The sequence below is a fragment of the Sander vitreus genome, chromosome 12 (genome assembly GCF_031162955.1).
Source record: "Sander vitreus isolate 19-12246 chromosome 12, sanVit1, whole genome shotgun sequence".
In the NCBI taxonomy this organism is placed as follows: domain Eukaryota; kingdom Metazoa; phylum Chordata; class Actinopteri; order Perciformes; family Percidae; genus Sander; species Sander vitreus.
In genome coordinates this window covers 27,441,916-27,463,371 of record NC_135866.1, presented here as the reverse complement: position 1 = coordinate 27,463,371, position 21,456 = coordinate 27,441,916, and the positions used below count along the sequence as shown (strand labels likewise).

General features: G+C 40.9%; 1 protein-coding gene across 1 annotated transcript in view; it reads left to right on the top strand.

Moving 5' to 3' along the window:
* Nucleotides 1-21,456, top strand: part of LOC144526276 (cadherin-12-like) — a 54,122-nt gene that overhangs the window by 26,797 nt on the left and 5,869 nt on the right. The window contains exons 7-11 of the mRNA XM_078263639.1: nucleotides 180-433; nucleotides 3,015-3,151; nucleotides 7,192-7,313; nucleotides 8,046-8,160; nucleotides 9,476-9,727. Of these exons, the coding sequence (XP_078119765.1) occupies nucleotides 180-433; nucleotides 3,015-3,151; nucleotides 7,192-7,313; nucleotides 8,046-8,160; nucleotides 9,476-9,727 (880 nt within the window). The remainder of the gene's footprint in view (nucleotides 1-179; nucleotides 434-3,014; nucleotides 3,152-7,191; nucleotides 7,314-8,045; nucleotides 8,161-9,475; nucleotides 9,728-21,456) is intronic.

The window sequence follows — 21,456 nt, the reverse complement described above, 5'->3', positions numbered from 1 at the left end:
TGCTCTGATTGGTTGGAGGTCTATCCAATTGAGTGCAGAGGCATTTTCTTTCCTGGTTCGGTTGAAACACGCCCCATAATCACAGCCCAATGGAGCGGTATCAGACTCATACTCTGACTAGAATCTGAGTATGACCACGTCAGGCTACTCTCCATTACTTTCTTCTTGTGTTTCTGCAGACTCTTGACTATGAGACCAAGAAGTCATACACCTTCAAGGTGGAAGCGTCCAACGCACACCTGGACCCCCGTTTCCTCCACCTGGGGCCCTTCAAGGACTCAGCGACAGTCAAGGTAAATGTCCTGGACACGGATGAGCCTCCTGTCTTCACCAAGGCATCCTACACCATGGACGTGTACGAGGACACTCCCCCAGGAACCATCATCGGCTCCGTGACGGCTCAGGACCTGGATGCCAGCAGCAGTGCTGTCAGGTAACAGTATAATGCATTAATCAATGGGAACAATTTTTACAGCACCCTGTACCGCATATAGCCACTGTCTAAGTACACAAGGGGGCATGAACATTGTTTCAGTGAGATGTATGATTTAGATTTAGTATTACCATTTTAGTATTATTCAATTTCCAGTCCTGGAGCCAGCTGCACCCAGCACTTCCCAAGTTCAGACTAAGGTTGCGTTCACACCTGAGCAGTTTGGTCCGTTTTAACTGATAGTCTGGTTGGTTTAGGGTAAAGGCGTAACTTTGGGTCCAACTATCCAACCCAGTCTCACGGCAGTTTGTGTAAATGTCACGTTAATTTTAATCTATTGATACGTGTTCACGGGGACGTTTTTCTTGTTTTTTTACGTGGTGGCCACCACGAAATACCCTATGGGGAAAGGACGCCTCACACGCTAGGGAGACGGCCGCTGGGGACGCGCGACAATAACGGGACGGTTGTGATTAGGAAGACTACGGGAAACGAACACCACATGCGGGACGCGATCCCCGCTCGCCCGGGTGAAAGTCCTGTGTTGTTTGACCCATCCACCATCCATTGGATCCATTGGATCAGAGTACTGTCACTTGGCTGCCTGTTCTGCCAATCTTCCCAGCCCAGTCGTTTCCATGACGACTATCCAAAATTCTGATACCATGGAACCAGCACTGGAATAGTTTTTTTTTTTAAAGTGGCAGACTGAGCCTAATGAAAATGTGGATTGTATTCGGATAGACAATTTGTTTAAAATGAAAACAAGTGAAATTAATAATGAATGTGATGTTTTATTTAGCAGAATTACATTGTCGATCCAATATTTACTATATTTATAAGCATATTTCCTATGCTGTATTCTGATAAAAATGCTGTTGTTGTTATTTAATGTATTTGCCAAGTCCCTAAATGTTGATACTCAACATGTCAGCAAATTGTTAATTTTAAGCTGCAATATGTAATACTGACAGCTAGTGTATAAAATAGTTACTGCAGTACAAATTCAAAATACTGGAGAGAGTCGTTTCCCCCACCCCCTCCTCCCCAGACTTGAAGTTCACGGAGGTTGCCAGGCTGAGACCGCAGCAGCCGCTACAATGTTGCTAGACGCTTGTCTCACATAGGACATTACTCCACAGCACAGTGGAGTAGCTAACGTTAGATGCTAATGCTTACCTGTTCAGGAGGAAATCAGCCAACTCAGCATCCCTTTGGACTCTAAGCTGTCTCCATCTTTCAAATACATCTCCAGTATTTACCCGGGGTTTGTTACGTCTCTGGTCATGCAACTGTTAGAAACATGCCGTTTTTTTTTAGGTTAGGTAGAATCTATCTCCGTTGATCCTGTTCGTTTGTTTGCTGCTTTCATGGCTGTACTAACGTTACAGCTGTAGCCCGCTGAGTTTACGTTTTTACAGGTATATCTGGCAACCCGGCCTGGCTGTCAAACAGGGTAGTTGATATCAACACACAGGCCAAAACACAAACAGAAATTCCGTCACGGAACGGAAATTTCAAAAGGAGAAAATACTGGCATTAGCATTGTTGTCAGAAAAGATAGTATTTCAACTTAGCATCTTTCCTTAATATCTGATGATGCATTGGGGTCATTTTGGGATTAATTACAGTAAATATATTACACATTGGACCTTTATATACTGAAAAACTCAAAAGTGACCTGGAAGACAAGGCAGGATGTGTTTCGCTTTTGACTTTTTCAGTATTTAACAAAAAACCAAGATCTTTATCTTATTATCTTATTATTAACCAGAAGTTACTTTTAATCCTGTGTTAGTTTTAGTTAAGGTATTGTAAGATTGGATATTGCAGGACCAAAAAAAATAGAAATATGTTGTCAATGAACAATTTTCAGAAACATTTTGGGACTTGGCAAATATTTTGATTAGCAACACAACATAATCCAGGTAGCATTGTATGTCTTTTACAGTGTATTTACTGTAGTTAATGAGCTTAATGAGAACATCATTTTTTAGACGATAGGGTTGGGGAGATTAAATCAAAGTTGATTTCCTTAAACCATGACAGTAATGTTTTCCTAGCTATGATCTTTCCCTCACCTCACAAAGTCGTTCTACTTACCTACATTTGCAGATCTAACCGTAGAGGTGGCCTATCAGAAAACATCCATATGAATGTTTTTTGGTCATATTGGTATTTTGGAAGGCACTGACAAACAACCAATTCTTTGATTGTATTAGAACTTGTCGGTGGCCTCTAACCGTTGGCAGAAACATTAATGTTGGTGCATTGAAGCTTTAGCAATGTTATGTGAGTCTTGGTTTGAAAACAATACAGCTCTTCTTGTGTGGGTCATAGTTATGGGAGTCCCAAACTGAACCGCAAAATACCGAAGTGATATGCTAATTTGGTGCTTTAAAACAGCAAAACTAGCACTTTGCTGTTTTTTAATGAGTTCTCCTGTGGCTAAAGTTTTCCTCACTGCTCCCCACTGCGGGAGTGCAAAGCATTTCTCAAATCTGAGCCCTTTGATGACAGAGCACCCAGCCCATCACTGTAACTGGTTCCCCTCTCATGTGGACTGCTCTTGTCGCTGCAGGTATTCCTTGGAATGGCAACCAGAGTCTGACAGCTGTTTTGACATTGACACTGTTGAAGGAACCATTTCCACTAATGAATACCTGGACAGAGAGACAGCTGTTCAGCACAATATCACTGTAGTGGCAACCAAAGTCAGTAAGTATTACACCCTGCATCTGAAACAAAGTGTAGAGCCCAGAGCTGATCATCAAGAGAAAACAACGGGCCCTATCTTGCACAAAGCCCAACGCAAGTGTCTTTGCTAGTTTAAGGCCATCCAGCGCCCACGTCGTTTAAATAGCAAATGCACCAGCGCGCCCAGGTGTGTTCAGTTACATTCTTGGCGTATGAGGCAGCGGAAAGTGATCGCGCCATTAACCAACAAAAACCTGGTCTACAGTCAATAACGCAGCATTTCATTGTTATTTTAACAGCGCATTAGTAAAATGCGCCTAGGCTCGTGCACATGGTGCGCCCACTATGCCTGTTACACACACAGGGACGCACAGCAGCCCAAAACATGCAGAAGATTAAAAATAAATATTTTACAATGTGAAATAGTATATTATATGATCTGCTTGCACGCTTTCACGCACGCATGAGCAGATCAGTTTCTTCTCCTGAAAATCTCTCCTTCCTGCTCAGCAAATCCTCCAACATTATAGCAATGTGCCAAGACACAAACGCGCCTGGCTTTTAAAGGGAATGGGAGATGACACTGTGATTGGTTTATTGCATGTTACACCCAAAACACACCTATGATTAATAAGTACCGCCCTCTTGAACCATGTGCCTGGCGCACGGACCCTTTTTTTCCGCCATTAAACTAGCAAAAGTGGATTCATACACGCCCTAAACGCACCTGCGCCAGGCACTTCACGCCGTACGCTTAGATCCTTAAAATAGGGCCAAATGTGTTTGTGATATCACATTGTGATTTTTGTTGTTGTTGCAATAGCTATTCAATGTATTGCCATTCAATATTTGTCTTTCTACATAGTTATTTTCATTGAGTGAAATGAGAGTTAGCATTGACAAACCACGTGTGCAGCTCCACAGAGTTTCACCTCCAAAATTAGAAGGTGTAAAAGCAGTTGTTTGCACCAGCCCAATCTCTTAAAAAAATGTGAAATCCCCATGAGGTCTGAAAATGTTAATATCTACTACTTCTAGCGAGAGAACTGAGCTTAATATGAAAGGTTATAATTATTACTCTATATTTATAAAAAGTCAGACTGGAAACAAGTTAACGGTCTGACAATGATAGTAGCGTACTGGTAGATCCCAATGGCTAGACCAGTTCAGTTCCTTGCTTTCTGCCATAGGTGTATAAGTTTGTGTGAATGTGTAATTGTAAAGTTCTTTGGATAGAAACTCTATATGAATTCAGGCCAGCTAAAAAGAAATCATGTAAACTTCACAGTTTTCCTGATCATTTCCTCTACTACAGGTTTAGATGTTTACTGCTTGGCAAATAGCCAATCACATTGCACTGGGCCAACAGACCAGCCCCTCTTTGCACCAAATTTGTGCCCTTGCTTCTCTTTATTGCCAAAAGCTTTTGGCATGTGTACTATTGTTCTCCCACACTCAGCGCACTATCCCCACATAGTGGCCTTTCCAGCCAAGCACAAGTATTAAACTACTCTATCAGCCACTGACCTTTTAATTGATAAATTTGAAAAGCAGCAATCCGAAGATGAGAGAGAGTTATCTCACACACAGCTGAGACGTTGTACAGTTTCATGGAATGTGGCAGGAATGATTTTTTTGTAGCGGTCCGTGCGACATCGAAGCCGTCAGAGCCTCTTAGAGAAGGTGCTCCTCCGTTGAATCTCCTATGATCTAACTTTAGTTTGCAGTTTGCTCTCTCTCCCCCAGTCCGCTGCACGTTTGGTTGGAGTGCAGCTGTAGGGTCTGTAGTGGAAACAAAATTTAGTATATTTGGGGCAAGCAGCTTAACTCATCCAGACAGTGCGCACCATATGATTTCCTCCTGGAAGCTCCTTGAGGAGGCAAAGGGCCGGCACGTCACAAATCTGCCAATCTTTTTCATTCATAGAGCATCATTTTAAATCCTCTGACTCAAGAGATTTTGTGAGTTTAATGGTAAGATGATCCGGAGTAATTGGAGAAGGGTAACTGACAGGTTGTTTAAACACAGCTGGCTCATGTAAACATCTGATTAGTATCTGGCTCCATCTAGTGGCCAAAACCGATGTTTCAAATAACATCAACGGGCCAGAACACAGCCGTAGCATTTTGGGTTTGGCTGAATAAGATGGCATGTAAGATAATGTGATGTAAATGCTTTCGAAACATCATTTGGATACAACTGGAACCAGTACTAAATCAATTCTTAGATTTTGTTCAGTAAGCTACTAATTTCATTTTTTGCTCAGGTGGGTCTCAATGTCTAAAAAAAAAACTTAGGAAAATGAAATGTATTTCTTCAATTATGTAAGACTTGTTGTAAACATAAACATTCAAAATGGCCCCCAATTGATTTCCTGTTGCAGTGTATGTAAATGATATCATATGACAAGAAGTTAACAAAGGTCCAGGCTGTTGCCTAGCAATGGAATTCCATTGAAAATATAATACTCTCTTGTACACCATGACATGCTTTTGGAAGGTCCAGAAAAGCTAGTAAGTGGAGCTTGAGTAAAGATGTTTTTGTCAAAGTATTTCATTATATTTTCAGAAAATGTATTAACAACATTCAAGTTTAATTCCAGAGACCCACTCTTATGTACAGTATGTCTTTTAATCAGAGAATCAAAAATTCCCCCAGGTTGCTAAAACCAGTCTAGATGCCACTATCTTGTTTAAAAGACAGAGTTCCCAAGAATGAATGTGCTCGGTGGTGATCAACTCCATGCATTCTAAATGTCTTGTGTAATATAGGAGCATTTGATGTGGTGATGTGAAAGAAAAAGTCACACAAGTGACAAAGAAGCAATACATGGAGAGAAAACCAGGCCACAACATGCAGTCAGTCAAGGTTATTCAGTCAACACGACGTGCACAAACATACAGCTGAAGCATTCAATGTGCCCATGGTTCATTTATTCATTCATTCAATTCAATTCAATGTTTTTTATAGCATCAAATCATAAGAAGAGTTATCTCAAGACACTTTATAGAGTAGATCTAGGCTATACAATGTACAAAAACAGGACTTGGTTCGGACTTTCAGGTCTTCTTAGAACCTTGTATTATTTTCATTGCAGCACAGATGAACTGCTTCTCTGGTTGTAGTTGATGGAAGAATGATTCAATTTAATGACTACTTGAAGAAGAGTAATGTGTCAGATGCTGAATATGGGTTGTATTCCCACAGATTAAGAGGAGTGAAACACACTGAGGCAGGTATAAATGTTTTGCATGGTGTGGCGAGGGCTTTTGGCAGGGTGCAAATCCCTTAAATTACAAGCTAATGCTAGTGGTAGCTAGCTAGCTTGGTGCAGAATGCTGAAAAATACATTTGTAGGCGGCCAAAAAGTTCCAATTAACTTTGACGAAGTGAAAACACACAGGGAGAGGGTTAAGTTTAAGATGAAAAGACGGACAACGCTCAAAAACAAGTTCATTCATGGTTAGCATTGCTAAGCCTCTGTCATGATTGAGATGTCAGCGTATAGCCACGTCCCTAAAGCATCACTTTCTCGTCTATTTTAAAATAACTTGGGCCATAATTCACTAAATGAACATCATGCTGTATTGAAAAAGACTTGAAACTAGCGATTGAGACCATAAACTCATTATGAAAATGTTGACTGAGGTAATAAATCAAGTGAGAAGTCTGGGTCATTTTCTCATAGACTTCTGTAGAAACAGACTTCTTTTTGGAGCCAGTGGAGTTAGATACCTGGAAGCTTTATCCATTATTATTGACACATACACACACACACACACACACACACACACACACACACACACACACACACACACACACACACACACACACACACACACATACACACAAACTCCTGAGGATGAAGCATATTAGCTCTGTTTCTAACTGTTCAAAGCTCAATACATAACTTAGCCTTGAATGTTTTAGTATGACTGATATGATACTGAGATACCTTGATTTCTCATAGGGTACACACTGTAGCCGTAATTTTTGCTGAGGTGTGTTGCTGTGTCACTGAGTATATTGTCATAACTTGACTCCATGTTGCCCCTTACAGACAACCCTCTGCTGTCTGCCAAAGTGTCCGTGACAGTCACCGTCCTGGATGTAAACGAGTTCCCTCCTGAGCTGGCGGTTCCTTCAGATACCTTTGTCTGTGAAAACTCCAGAGTGGGACAGGTAAACTTAACTCTATCTGCCTGAAACGATCTGCTGATTGTATGTTATGAAAAGGAGAAACACTAACCAATCAATCAATCAATCAATCAACCAACCAACCAATCAATTAGACACTTTTCATACAAGCAAATGTAGCACAAAGTGCTACAGACAGATATAGACACTGTATTACGACGATATTATTATTGGTTTATTATTGGTATTAAGTGGCTACTCTGGGTAACAAAGATGTATTATTTTGAGATCTGAGTTACCTCATGTTATAGTCAACACTTTCCTATGATCAATTCAAAGTGTTTAAATATCTGTAGTCTTGCATTGCCAGACCTTTCTCCACAGCGCTATATCCTTAATCAGATACAAAAAAATGCAAGGGCATAACTTTGGGTTCAACATTGGAGGGGTTGAGCTCTCCACTTTTTCCTACATTCTGGTGAATGTGTCTGCCACAATTTGTGCTTTTTATGCATCACGCTGTGGTGCAAATGTCTTTATTAATGTAGAGGGGAGGTTGCACTGGACAGTTTAGATCATTGTGGGGGGCTGTAACCCCCCATCCCCCCTGTAAATAAATAATAAAACGTAACAACATGCTCCATTGGATTTGAGGGAGGGGAGAAATTATATTTTCCTGCCAGCCAAGAGACTTCAACCAGCGATATTTAATTCACAAGTTCTGCGTGGGCTCTATGATTCAGTGTGCTAAGCCGAGTGTGTTCGCTCCCTGACCAGGTGATCCAGACGGTCAGCGCTGTGGACAAGGACCTTCCTCCTGTCGGCCAGAGGTTCTTCTTCAAGTCCCCCAGAGAGCTTCGTAACAGAAACTTCACTGTTCGTGATTTTGGAAGTAAGTAAGAGGGGGATTATAAGGAAAGAAGAAGTTGGTCACAAACTGTTTTGTGAAAACAGAAATCCCTTGCTTCTATTCATTTTGTCCTCTACCCATTCCCACTCTCACTGAATGTGTCTGTCTCTCTTGCCTCCGTTATGTTGCTCTGGGATGGTCAGCTTTTACAAATCCTCATCTGACATTTTCCTGTTTTCAGCTGCAACACCTCACCAACAAGCATTGTTATATTTTTGTATGTTTGTACGTATACAGCAGCATCACGTCTGATAGAGTCTGACACACTGGCCTTCAGCCACCAAGGGGAACTGGAGCGTGTGTGTGTGTGTGTGTGTGTGTGTGTGTGTGTGTGTGTGTGTGTGTGTGTGTGTGTGTGTGTGTGTGTGAGAGAGAGAGAGACAGGAACAAGGCGCCTCTCTACCTTGTCAGGCTACATCTCGGTCCAGTGGGGGGAAAATGGATCTTTTCTGACACACACACACACACACACACACACACACACACACACACACACACACACACACACACACACACACAAACACAGTGTAGTTTGGAAGATAGAATAATTTTTTTAAACACCATGTTCTTGGCATCATACAACCTCCTGTGTGTTGGAGAACAAAAAGTGTGCCACATGATGGCTGCCATGAACAAAGCTCTTTTATGTAACAGATAGGGTTGGGTATAGTTTTGTTTTTTTCCATACCGGTGATGAAGTGATACCTTTAAAAGGGAGCCAAACTGTGCCTGAACCGATACTTACCTAAGTGATATATTTAGCCTCGCCCTGCCCCTCCTGTTATAACTCCGGGCCCCCCAGTTTGGAAACCACTGCTTTAATTTGTTGTACATTGAAAGTAATGTTAAAAGTGGAAAGGCCAACACTTCAACCAAGCTTATGCTGCATGCATTCAGCTTCATGTGCCTGTGCCTGTAAGTATGTATATATGCATGTATGTGTACGTATACATATATACACAAGTGAATCATTAAATTGTCTAAAGTAGAAAAGTAGAATAAGGGGGTAGGACTAGATTTAGTTTTTTTACTTCTTCCTACTCCTTTTTGAACATTGAAATCCTTATTAGAATCATTTACAATAATTTTGAAATATAAGTTTGCAGAGCATTTGGTACATGTACATGTTCTTATTTATCTTTTTATTTTATTTATTTATGATTTTTTAACACGTTCAAAATAAACTTAAACACACATGCGTTTGAATTCTTGGTATACTCTTTCAAGGCGTGACAGTGAAAATAATTACTATCTGGGACATGTCAGTGTTGTAACGTCACCCTCTGTTGGTTTCCAGACAACACCGCTGGCATCGTGACTCGACGCACAGGCTTCCAGCGGCGGCTGCAGGAAGTCTATGTTCTTCCTGTCGTGGTTGAAGACAGTGGTTACCCTGCCCAGAGCAGCACAGCCACCCTCACCATCCGAGTGTGTTCCTGCGAGGCCGGAGGCTTGCTGCTGACCTGCTCGGCCGAAGCCATCTTCCTGCCCGTGGGCCTCAGCACTGGAGCTCTGATGGCTATTCTGCTATGTGTAGCTCTGCTGATTGGTAAGCTAATCCTACTTATGTCACATAACTACAACATAACAATAAGATGAACATGATGTTGGGCAAGTTACTTCCAAAATGTAATACATTATAGATTACTAGTTACTGTCATTTTAGGGTAATTAGTAATAATACAATATTACTGTCTCTGAATTGTAATGCTTTCCACTACTTTTGCCTTACTTTTGAGTTACTTTTACTAAAATAAAAGCGGAAGTATATCTTGGCAGGTAGTTTGTAAATTTCACAACGGGATTAATAGTCTCATCTTTATCCACTTTACTATATCATAATTTATTCATAATATTTTGAATTATTAATCTGCATCTGCAAAGTAACTAAAGCTATAAAATAAATAGTGAAGTAAAACGTACATTAGGCCTCATTGACTGGTGGAGTTAAAGTAAAGTATAAAGTAGGAGAAAATGAAAATACTCAATTAAAAGTAGGCTCTTACAATTGTACTGAAGTACGGCATAGTTACTTTCCACCGCTGATAAAATCTGTACTGATACTGGCTATACAGCCAACATACAGAGGGCGCTGTTTTTACATGTTGTTGCATTACGTTGCACGTCAAGAAGACGTCAATAATGCGGTTCTAAAGAATGGCCGGAAAATGAGTGTAATGAATAATATTCGTCCGCCTGATGAGTTAAAAATAACGGGCAACGTTAACAAAAACTGGAAAGCCTTCAGGAAAAGTTTTGAGCTTTATTTGCTGGCGATAGGACTGGAAGAAAGGAACGACCGACGGAAGATAGCTCTGTTGCTAACAGTGGCTGGCCGTGCCGCGCTGGATGTGTACAACACGTTTGCCTTTTCAGAAGAGGAAAGAGACAACTTAATGCTAATATTTCAAGCTTTAGTGCGTAACTTTTTGATATTAATGAATGTCTGTTATGTTCAAGCCATTGCTGTCATGGTTGAGATTTTCGGTTATAGTTTTTCCTGTTTTATTGTGTTAATTTATTCCCCATTTCCTTGTTGTTTACTGTCTCTTGTGTTCTCTGTTGCGTTGTACCCTGTTTTCATCCTTGTGTATGTTTTATGCTTCAGTTTCCTGTTTTATTTTGTAGTCTGTGTTCTCCCATGTCTTGTTTTTTTTCCTGCCTTGTGTTTTCCCACCTTTGTGATTGTCTGCCCCACCCTGATGTGTTTCACCTGTTCCTGAGTCCCCGTGTCACCTGTCCCTTGTTTCACCCTCGTTACCTTGTGTATTTAGTCTCTGTGTTGTCTTGGTCTGTTGTCAGATCATTGTGTGTGTAAGTCTACCCCCCCCCTTGCTTTGTCTTGGTGTGCCTGTTTATTTTTGGATGCCTGGTCTTTTGGTTCCTCAACAGTTTTTGGTACCATTTTTGCCTGCTTTCCTCAGGACTCCTTTTGTTGTATCACTTTTTATTTTATTAAATCCTCAAGCTCACCACTGCCCTGTTGTCTCTACATTTTTGGGTCCGCCATTTCCCTAATCGTAACAATTGCCAAATGAGTTGCTACAAAGCTAATTAAGACTATCAGCTCCACACAATCAGTTGGCTACTAGCAACTGCGTGGAGGAGGGGTGGGGGTGGTGCGTGATCACGGAAGGCTTGTATCATGTTGACGTGCCAGCTACAGATTTGTTGTCATTACTTAGAATTCCTCATGGGGGTGACATAAACTACGCACTATAGCTTTAAGTGTAGCAAGCCTAAAGGTTAATTCCCGAAATGTTTATATCTGTCAGTTGCTCGGACACACTGCTGTCCGCGCTGACGTATCGTTTCCTGTTGGGACTCAAATGTTGTCCGTACCTTCTCTGGTTCTGGTTCTGACCACGGAAACAGTGACGGGACAGCACCTCGCTTTAGCGCAGCGTAAAAAACTCCTGAAAATAATGTGTCTGGCTCCGTAGTCATTTCAACCATTGAATCCAGCAACAGGAATTGACACTCACAGACTCTTTTTTTTCTGTGCCGAAATGTTTTGCAATTATTATTATGTCAGGTTAAAATGCGTTGGAATTCACGTTACTGAGATGTATTAGTAATGCATTAAAGTACTGTGTTACAGCAAAAAGGAATACATTACTGCAATTGCGTTACTTTTGTTGACTTGACATTATATCATACATTTGACCATTTAAGGCTGCCCCAGATTGAGTCTCACATGGTGTTAAGATGTATTAGCATTTATGTTAGGTCTATTCACTGTAGGGCTGGGACAATACAATATAATAATATAATATAAAAGTTTTTTTCTCAAACATGTCACGTCCTTTTGTCGACGATCCCGTTGATGAAAAAGCTGTATTACTTCACAGAGAGTTTACGTCGGGAGATGATATTGAGTCCCGACTAAATGTATTTTCATTTCCACATTTTTTCACAGTCCATCAGATATGTAGATACCTTATCCGCCCTCATATCACTAACATCCACCATCGTGGACAGGCTTTAACATCCAAGCAGATTCTTTGTGTCGCATTACGTGTTTTGCAAACGGCAGTTTTCTTATTGGTGATGCGGATCATACTGTAATAGTAAAGCCAATGTATGCAGAGCCGTCAGAAAAGTGTGACTCGCTCTGAAACGTTTTTTAAACGTTTTTTGTATTGTTCCCTGGACACAAACCAGTGAGAGCCATTATAAAGAAATACATGATTATAAATTATAGTTCTGTTAATGATCATGGTGCTTCAGCCTCCAGAATAAGATTAGTATAGCTTACTTTTTCGCCCGCAGGATTGCACCTAAATGAAATTATAGGTGTAATACAATTCCAGTTTTCACCAGTAATATTATCAGTTAACTGCGATTAAATATGAAATGAATACACTGTTAATGCTTATGCATTGACTCGAGGAGCAATTTTCTCCCACACCAATTCTCTCTCTGTTGCAGCAGCAACCGCTGTCTTGCTTTTTTAACAAAATACATGTTGTTTGCTGGAAACAGATATAATGTAGTCGCCGTCGGCGGTAACGTATAAAAAGAAAGTATTTACATGAGTCCTTGCTAAAAAAAATAAATAAATCCAAAATATTTTAAAAAAGAGTCGCAAAAAAAGTCACAATAATAAAATAAAAAAAACTTTTCCCACCCCTTATTCACTGTGACAAATATTTTGGTTGTTTTTGCTGACTGCCACGCACCTAAAACTAAGCACTGTGTATGCACCATAAACTGTACAAATAATGGACGTAGCATCAGTGATGTCACCCATTGGTTTGTAGACTGCCGTTTAGAAGCCTTGTGTTTGGCAATTTGGCCGTCGCCATCTTGTTTTTTTTTTTTAAATCAGACTTGACGATTTTTTTAAAAGAGGAAAGATCTATGGAGGATGTTGTTGTTGTTGTTGTTAATGAGGGTGTTGTTCGTGGTTGCAATGGCGCTGAGCTAAGCTAAATGCTAAAGAGGGAATGTTGCTGATTATCAACCCTTCTGAAGCGAGTCATCCAGTGGAGATTTACCGGCGGGTAAGCGCAGACCTCCGACTACTGGCGCCATTCATCTGCATGTACGGCAGAACAGAAAATGGGCAAACGTCCCCTAATTTACCAGATACTAGCGGTAGCTCGCTAGCTTGGTTGGCAGAATGCTACGTTGTCTGTTCGTGTGAATGTTTTACATAATAACACATGATTATGGTTATATAAAGGGCACAGGACTTTCTATTGAATGTCTGTATTTACCCAAAACAAGGTCAGAGAAAAAGCACGTCAAAGACGTAAGCTATACCCGTTTTGGCAGTTTTCACTACACTCTCCGAAAGTGCACTGAAAGTGCGCTAATTCAGTGACTGGCCTGGCAAACCTCTTTGCAAACTTCCAACTTCAACTTCCACACTTAACATTTCATTCATTATCAATATGTTCCTTCACAAGTGTCTGGTATTTCACTCAAATGCTTCCTCTATCCTCTCTTCCCACGGGGCCGTCATCTCCAACATGACATTCCTTGTGCTTTCAGACCAGATTAGTAAATCTGGCTTGAGAGATGTATCGGTAATCCCCCTGGGGTAAAATAAAGTGTCCTGTGAGGTCAGCTTTGAGCCCCCAAGTCTGTTGCTGCTCCCAGCAAGCCGCTATCGTTGGTACCAGCCACACTCTTGCTTCTGACAAAGTGGATGAATGTTGTACCTTTCTGTTTTGGCCTAATCTTCTTGGCTTCCTCCTCCAGCTCTGATGTTGTATTCCTGTCAGGACCCTAACACGCTTCTATCTAAATCTTCCACCTGTCACTGCTCACATGAAGTAGACTTTCACCCAACCCTTGCAACTTTGTTCTGTCTTCCTTCTTTTACATTCTCAGGTCTACCTATACTGCTGCTATCTCCAGTCAACTTGGTTCCTTCAGAATGGCCCTTATTTATGAAACATGCGTACAACCTAAAACAGGCGTTGGACGGGCATACGCCGATTCCTACGCAAAGCAAGGCATTTTTCAATTTCAACGTGAGCGTAGGCTGCGATAAAATCTCATGTCTGGTCTGAACTCGTGTACTCAAGTTTTCGAGTCATTGTGGACTTGTGGTGCAGCATATAATCGGTTTAACAGGAGAAGGAGAAGTCATCAGTTGATCACTTATCAGCAATGGCAGATCTGGCTCTTACAGAGGACCTCTATGCGCTGGTTAATGGCCACAAGGGAACGATTTATTGACCATTGTTATTTCGGCTTGTATTTTCCAGCCCATCTGCTGTCAGGAGACATGGTTTAGGTTAGAGCTTAGATCGGGCCTAAAAAATCAATCACGACCCTACCCGAGCCCGTGCATGTTGTGTCCGAGCCCGGCCCGGCCCGACACATTAACTGTAAATATGAGCCCGAGCCCGATTTGAACCCGACATTTTTTTTAATACGTTGGCCTTTATAACAGACGTTCTCAACTACAATTGAGAGTTGTTTGAACTGCAGAAATCTGTTTAGAAGGGGTATGCTTGGAGAAGTAACAAAAGAGGACATTGGATGGACAAGGATGACTATCATCTTCTTTGCCATGGCATCGGAGAGCAGCGTGCCGCACTGCCCACGACTTGTCTAAAATGGTTACATACCTCCGACTTTCCTCCAAATTTGTTCAAAGGTAGGCTAATTCTCCTGTTTTAATTTTTTTCTTTACATCTTCAAGCCCCATGTTGCACTTAAGCTGCACCATATAGCACAGCAGGCCCGGTGTGATGCGTGCGAATGGAGGAGACGCTGCGCATGATTATGGTATAGCTTTCCCCCACCCAATTAGGCTAATAAAGTAATGTTTAAAAAAACACAAATGCTTTATGAAGGCCCCAGCCCGGCCCAGGAAATGTCGGCCCGTGGGTCGGGTCCAGTTTGGGCTCGGGCTCGGGCAGAGAATCTAACCTCTAGTTGGGGTGGTGGTTCAGCACCGGGGGCAGAGGACACGCCCTCTCCCTCACAGCTGTTGCCTGATTCTGACTCATGAAAAAAACACGAGTAAAATAAAAGACACTGCATGAACTCCGATACTGTGTGTTTATTTATATATAGGTAGGTGTAGGCCTTAGAGATTGTAATATAAGCATGTATATTACTATTAGGACTATAGGATACATATGTCAAGGATGTATACATTAAATAAACTTCAGCTGGAGTCCGATTTTACTACGGCAACACTGTTGATGATCTCTTTCCATTCTGCATTCTTTCTACAGCCTTTAATAGCAGTTTTCAGGCTGCCAAATAGTACACACGTTGGAGCAAGTGAACCTGAGATATCAGGGTTTCAATCTCCACCTCTGAAATGTGCCGCTTCTCAGCCGGATTACGTATCTCCATGCCGTAAATTGTAGGGGCGAGGCCTCAAAACCGAAAATATATTGGGGCGTGATATTTAAATTACGATCGTTTCCAGCCGCTGCATTTATCAATGTACGACCATTCTTACGCTCTGATTGGTGTGATACGAACGTTTCATGAATCACACGTGGAGCCTGTCGTAAGATGATTTCTGCGCTCATATCTGTGCTGGTTTCTACGTTAGGTTGATAAATGAGGGCCAATATGTTTCACCTTTTTCATATAGGCCTCAACTTTTTCAAGCCCCAAGTTGTACACGATTGTGTTGCACTTCTCTTTTACAAGCCCAGCAAGAGTTATTTCCAGTACCATATCTGTGTCATTGTCAAACACAGAGCTGTTTTTGTCCACTCTTGTGCCACTTAATCCTCACTTTCCTCCCTGCTGTTGGCTTCTGCCTCTGGTCTCTCTCCCCCCCCCCCCACGCCCCCCTTTACTGTGGTTTGGTTCCTCCTCTGTATCACAATCAGTTCTTGGCCCGCTGCTCTGATTGGTCAACCAAATTCAAACAACCCACTGGGCGGGCTGTGCTTGCCCAGGCAGAACCTACGGGCAGCTGGCGTTCTCAATCAGTGACATCACTAATTGAGGTATTTTAAACAGCAATGTGGGCGAGCCATTTTTAAGCAGTTGAGAAAAAGTGTTGTTCCATTTGGAATGAAATGTGTTACTTAGCCTGAAGTGTTTGCAACTATTGCATTAGTGCATTGTTAATAGGTTTTACAGTGATTTTTTTTATGAGGGAATTTTGGGATGACACAACTGTCACAACTTGGTGACCTGGAAATAAAAACATTTCTTTTATCCAGAATATACTTTTAAGTGTGATAACCCTTACATTATTTCTGTAGTTTCTGCTTCAACTTGAAATGTTTCTGGCTTGCAGCTGATGGAGTCATTTGGCTAGTCAATTAATGCATGTGATGTAACACTAGAGGGCGCCAATAACCCATCACAAACCTCTAATTATCACAGGAAGGTGTTTAAGTACACTCTGAGAGGCGGATCTTTCATTTCCTTCTTTTTCCCTCTTATCAGATCATTTAATTGCTGCGTCTGTTACAGAAAATTGTAGTTACATAACTTACCTGTTTAACCACAGTGAAAACACAAGGCCACATGTACACAGCTCTCATTGGGTGTCTTAACTTGTGTGTGGATGCTTCTCGTATATGTGTGTCTTACACAGATGAAGCAGTGTGAAAGCAGTTCTTTATCCTGCTGTGTGTGTGTGTGTGTGTGTGTGTGTGTGTGTGTGTGTGTGTGTGTGTGTATAAGCATTTCATCAGAGAATAATCGCAGCTTCCCGAGGACATTGTGCCTTCTTTATTGGTGTCCTCTGTAGAGAGAGAGAGAGGATAGCTAAAAGAGGACATAAAGAAGAAGAAGGGAGGATGGGCTAATAGCTGCTAATACATAACATCCACCTCTTTTCTTTCCTTCTTTCTCTCCTCTCCACCTCTTTTCTCTTTCTTTTCTCATGCATATAAGAATTTGCTGTAGAGGAAGAAGGGTCTTGAAGGCAGGGTAAAAGAAATCCTGGCATGGTGTTAATAACTGAAGTATTACTATCTTAACATTTGTGCCTAAAATGGCACATCTAAATATAGTTTATTTTGCAAAAGAAGGTTCCCTGGAAAAGGTACAATGGGAATGCCAGTGCTGGTACATAACAGAACAACGGGAGAGATTTTAAAAAGCTTTGTGTCTTCCCTAGGGAATGGCATCTCCTATTCTGTTTTATCAACTTCCTGTTAGCTTTTTACCTTCAGGGCAAAAAGTGGGTGGATCGGGGAGAACCAGACCAAAAGAAAAAAAACATTTAAAAAAATCCAGACATAGGCCATCAAGACCAGACTCAATATTTCTTGAGTGCATTTCCTGAGTGATTGATTCATTAAGTCAACAAAATATAAGAAAATAGTAAATAATGACCATCACAATTCCTACAGAGCCCACACTAATGCCTTAAAATGTCTTGATTTGTGTAACTAACACAGCAGCAAATCCTCATCCCATTTGGGAGGCTGGAAACTTAACTTAAGTTTAAGTTAAGTTTGACATTTTTGCCCAAAAAATGACCATAAAAGGATTGATCGTTTATCAAAGTTTTTGTCAATTTACTTCCTGTCAATTATTAATCTATTAATAAACTACTGTGTTGTTGTTGTGCACAACTAAGTAAAGTCAAGAACAAAGAAACAGAGATACAGAAGAAAAAATATACACTATAAAAAAAGACTAACAACACTAAACACACTAAAATATATTACATTTGGACAAAAATGACATAAAAAGAACTGAAAATAATGTTTTAAGCAAGGATTTAAAAAGACCTGAGGCAGAGAGTTAAAGCACAGCAGTTCTGAGTGTAAAAGCTGATTAACTCACCTTTGGTATTCTATCAGGATTTTGACACAGCCAGAGAGGTGTTCTCTAAGAATCCGAGGCTACTTTCAGGCTTACCTATAATGGCTCAAGGGGTTTCCAAACTTTGGGGCCAGACTTGGCTGAACCCTCAAGGGTTATTGAGTAGCATGACCTTAAAACCAATCCTTAAGTTAACAAGAGGCCATTATAGGTAACTCTGTTTCTGTCACCTAGTCTTGGTAAAGAAGGGCTGCAGCTCTCTGGGCGACGGCTGTTGGAGTTCTGATAAGCCAAGCGTAAAGAACTAAGGCATACATGACCTTTTCCAGATCAACAAAGAAGAGGTAAAGTTGAATGTTGGAGGTCTGTATTAGCTGAAGGTAACATGACTAAACAACTCAAATTCAAAGCTCCAATTCCAATCCAATACTACTACAGAGATTAAACTAAGTGACTAAAATAAGGATATTCATTATTATATTATTATTTATATTATTCTAATTATTTTGTAAGGAGTAAGTTCGAGTTTTTTCGTCTTGAGGCGCCTCAGTAGAGTTGGGTCAATTCCCGGTTTTGGCGGTCCAGTGTACGAGCTTAAACCGGTGTGATTTTTATGCACTGTTTATGTGCTGTACAGTAGGGGGCTCAGACAGCATCCTTGTGGTGCGCCAGTCCTAGGAGTTAATGTAAATGAGTATTACCTATAATCCCTGTCAGCTTGTAGCAGGTCTCCATGGTAAATTGTCTGCATATATATGTCTTAATGAAACAAGGCATTTGAACACATCACTTTGGGAGATTTTTCATTACATTCTGAAATTTTATAGACTTAACATCTAATCACTAATTGATCGTAAAAAATAATCTACCGTTTTAACGATAATTACAAAATTGTTAATTGCAGCCCTGGTTTCATTCATGGTGAGCTGCTGGTGGCTAGATCAGTTCTGTTTTACAGTGCCTTATTTCTCATTTGGGTTTGGCTCAGAAGGTGTATCTGTCTGTAATGTTAGAAAGTAGCTTCCTGCTACATTATTCAACCCCACCTCCTGCTCCTCTTCCCATACACTAAATAAATCCTCCTCTACTGCTAACACAGCGTTATTCTCCAACCTGCAGCAAGATACAGTACTGCTGCTGAAACAGAAACAAATGTGATTTTACATTATTCTGACCTTTTAAATGTACAGCACTGTTTATTTCTCTATAATTGTAAAACTATTTAGTTACACACTCCAACAAACACAATATTGACTTTGACCTAAATCACAAAGGAATCTAATAAACAGCGCATGGCTTTCAGTGGATGGGTTTATCACAGACAGAATATGTACTGTGTGTCTTCTCATCTGAATTCCCCTTTTGACCAACTGTTATTATTTCTCGGGAACCATGTTTATTTCTTTTTACAATCCTCAGGTGTACCATACTGTACGCTTTTCGTTCATCCAGCAGCAAGCAGTTCACAAAAACCCCTGATGCCAACACAAGATGGTTTTCTATTAGGTCTCCCAAAGAGCTGAACACGCTGAAACATCAATATACTCAAGTACATAACAGCAGCCTCCATTAACCCAGCTCCTAGTCTACACTATGACCTTGTTTAGTTTCTATAGCACAAACCCCAAGGGGATGTTGTTAAGTTTCTTTTTTTCTGTGCACTGATCTGCTTCACAGATCAGATGATTGGTTTTCTGTGGAGGAGAGTAGTTTTTATATAAGGATGACAAAGCACATCTGCTCGCAGGGCTTCCAGTGAGGACTTTCAGCAGCAAATAGGAGGGAAAGACCATATGGATTAGATCTTTGATTATTAGCCCTCTGACTTCAGTCCAATAAGCAGTCCTTTCTTAAGATGGAAGCCAAAATAAATAAAGGTCCCATATTGTAAAAAGTGAGATTTCTTGGCTTGTCTTGTTTGATTTTAAAGCAGTTTAAAGTGCTATATAAATACTGTGAAAGTACCAAAATGCTCAATCCACAGAGAAATGCACACAGCCCGAATTCAGTAACTGTGCCTTTAAACAAGCTGTCAGGACTTTATGGTTGTGATGTCACAACTATACTATATATAGGTAGAAAGTGCAGCTACAATGCCGTTACATCCATTCCCCGGCTCCAATGACTGTGCAGAGATTCTAAGAGCGCAGATTCGGAAGACCCCACACAACTGACCAGTCAGAGCAGACTGGGCTTTTTCGGGAGCGAGGCCTAAAGAGACAGAAGCTAAAACGGAGCGTTTCAATCTGAGGGTGCTACAGGTATAGTCAGATCGACAGTATGAGAAAAAGAATGTGTTGAACATTAATGCATGTGAACATTTTCTAGTAGAAACCCAAAATACATGTGTGAACCTGAAAATGAGCATAATATGGGACCATTAATAGTCAGTCCACAGCAGAAAGACTTTCATACATTATTTAGAATTACCAGTCAGAATGCAGATGACATAATCTTACTTGAAGAGCATGAAAAACATCTACAGTTATCATATTGTGTGTAAACGGTGCTGGAGGCTACAGTGGTAAACCAGGATAGAACACAAATAGTACATTACTGACAGAAGTGCAGTTACTTTTAATCTGGGTTCAACAGTGCTGTCATATACTGACCAATCTAAATACTGGAGCATCAGGAAAGATGGTCTGTTGATGTTTTGGTACAAAACAACTACAGTGTGAAGCAGAATTAAACCAAAAGTCAAAGATCTCTGTGTACAGTTACGTACATTATGTACATTAGTTTTGTGTACTAAGTGTAAGTGTTGAAATTCTGCACCCAAAAACGCTTACAGAACATTCTTTGTAGAAACCACTGCTGGCTGTGTTTGTAATGACAGGAAGAGGACATAAAGTATGCATGGCTAAGAAAAACAACAACCTGTGACCAACTGAAATTATGATAATTTGAAAAATGTGCAACTTGTGGCCGGGTTGGCTCAGTGGGTAGAGCAGGCGCAAATATACTTCGAGGTTTATGCCTCGACGCAGTGGCCTAGGGTTTGAGTTCGACCTGTGACGATTTCCTGCATGTCTTCCCCCTCAGTCTCCCCTTTCTCACCTAGCTGTCCTGTCGATTAGAGGCGGAAAAACCCAAAAAAATAATCTTAAAAAAATAATAATAATAATAAAAAAAGTGCAACTTGTGCTGGATTTTTAATATACAACAGAGAGACATTACACATAACACAACCACAGCAGTATAACATCTCAAACTCAGTCAAGTATCCGTATCTTTTAGAAGACAGCGGTTTCTGTGTGCTCAGCTATCTAATATGGCCTTAGTGTACTGCAGCTAGCAGCAGCAGTGGTGACATTAGCCAGGAAGAGGAGGCCTCACAGGGCAGTTTAATCTTTATTGACTGCCTGGTTAGAGCAGCTGCCTTTGTTTTCCTGCACCTATTGATTATACAGCAGTAGACAGGACACACAGTGGACAAATAAAGTTGCCTGTTATCAAAAGTGGAAGAGAAGAGAATGAGTGAGTAAATTAAAAGTGAAGAGATTAACCAGGACAGAGGAAGGAGCAGAGAGCCACACCATATTTTAAGCACACCATACC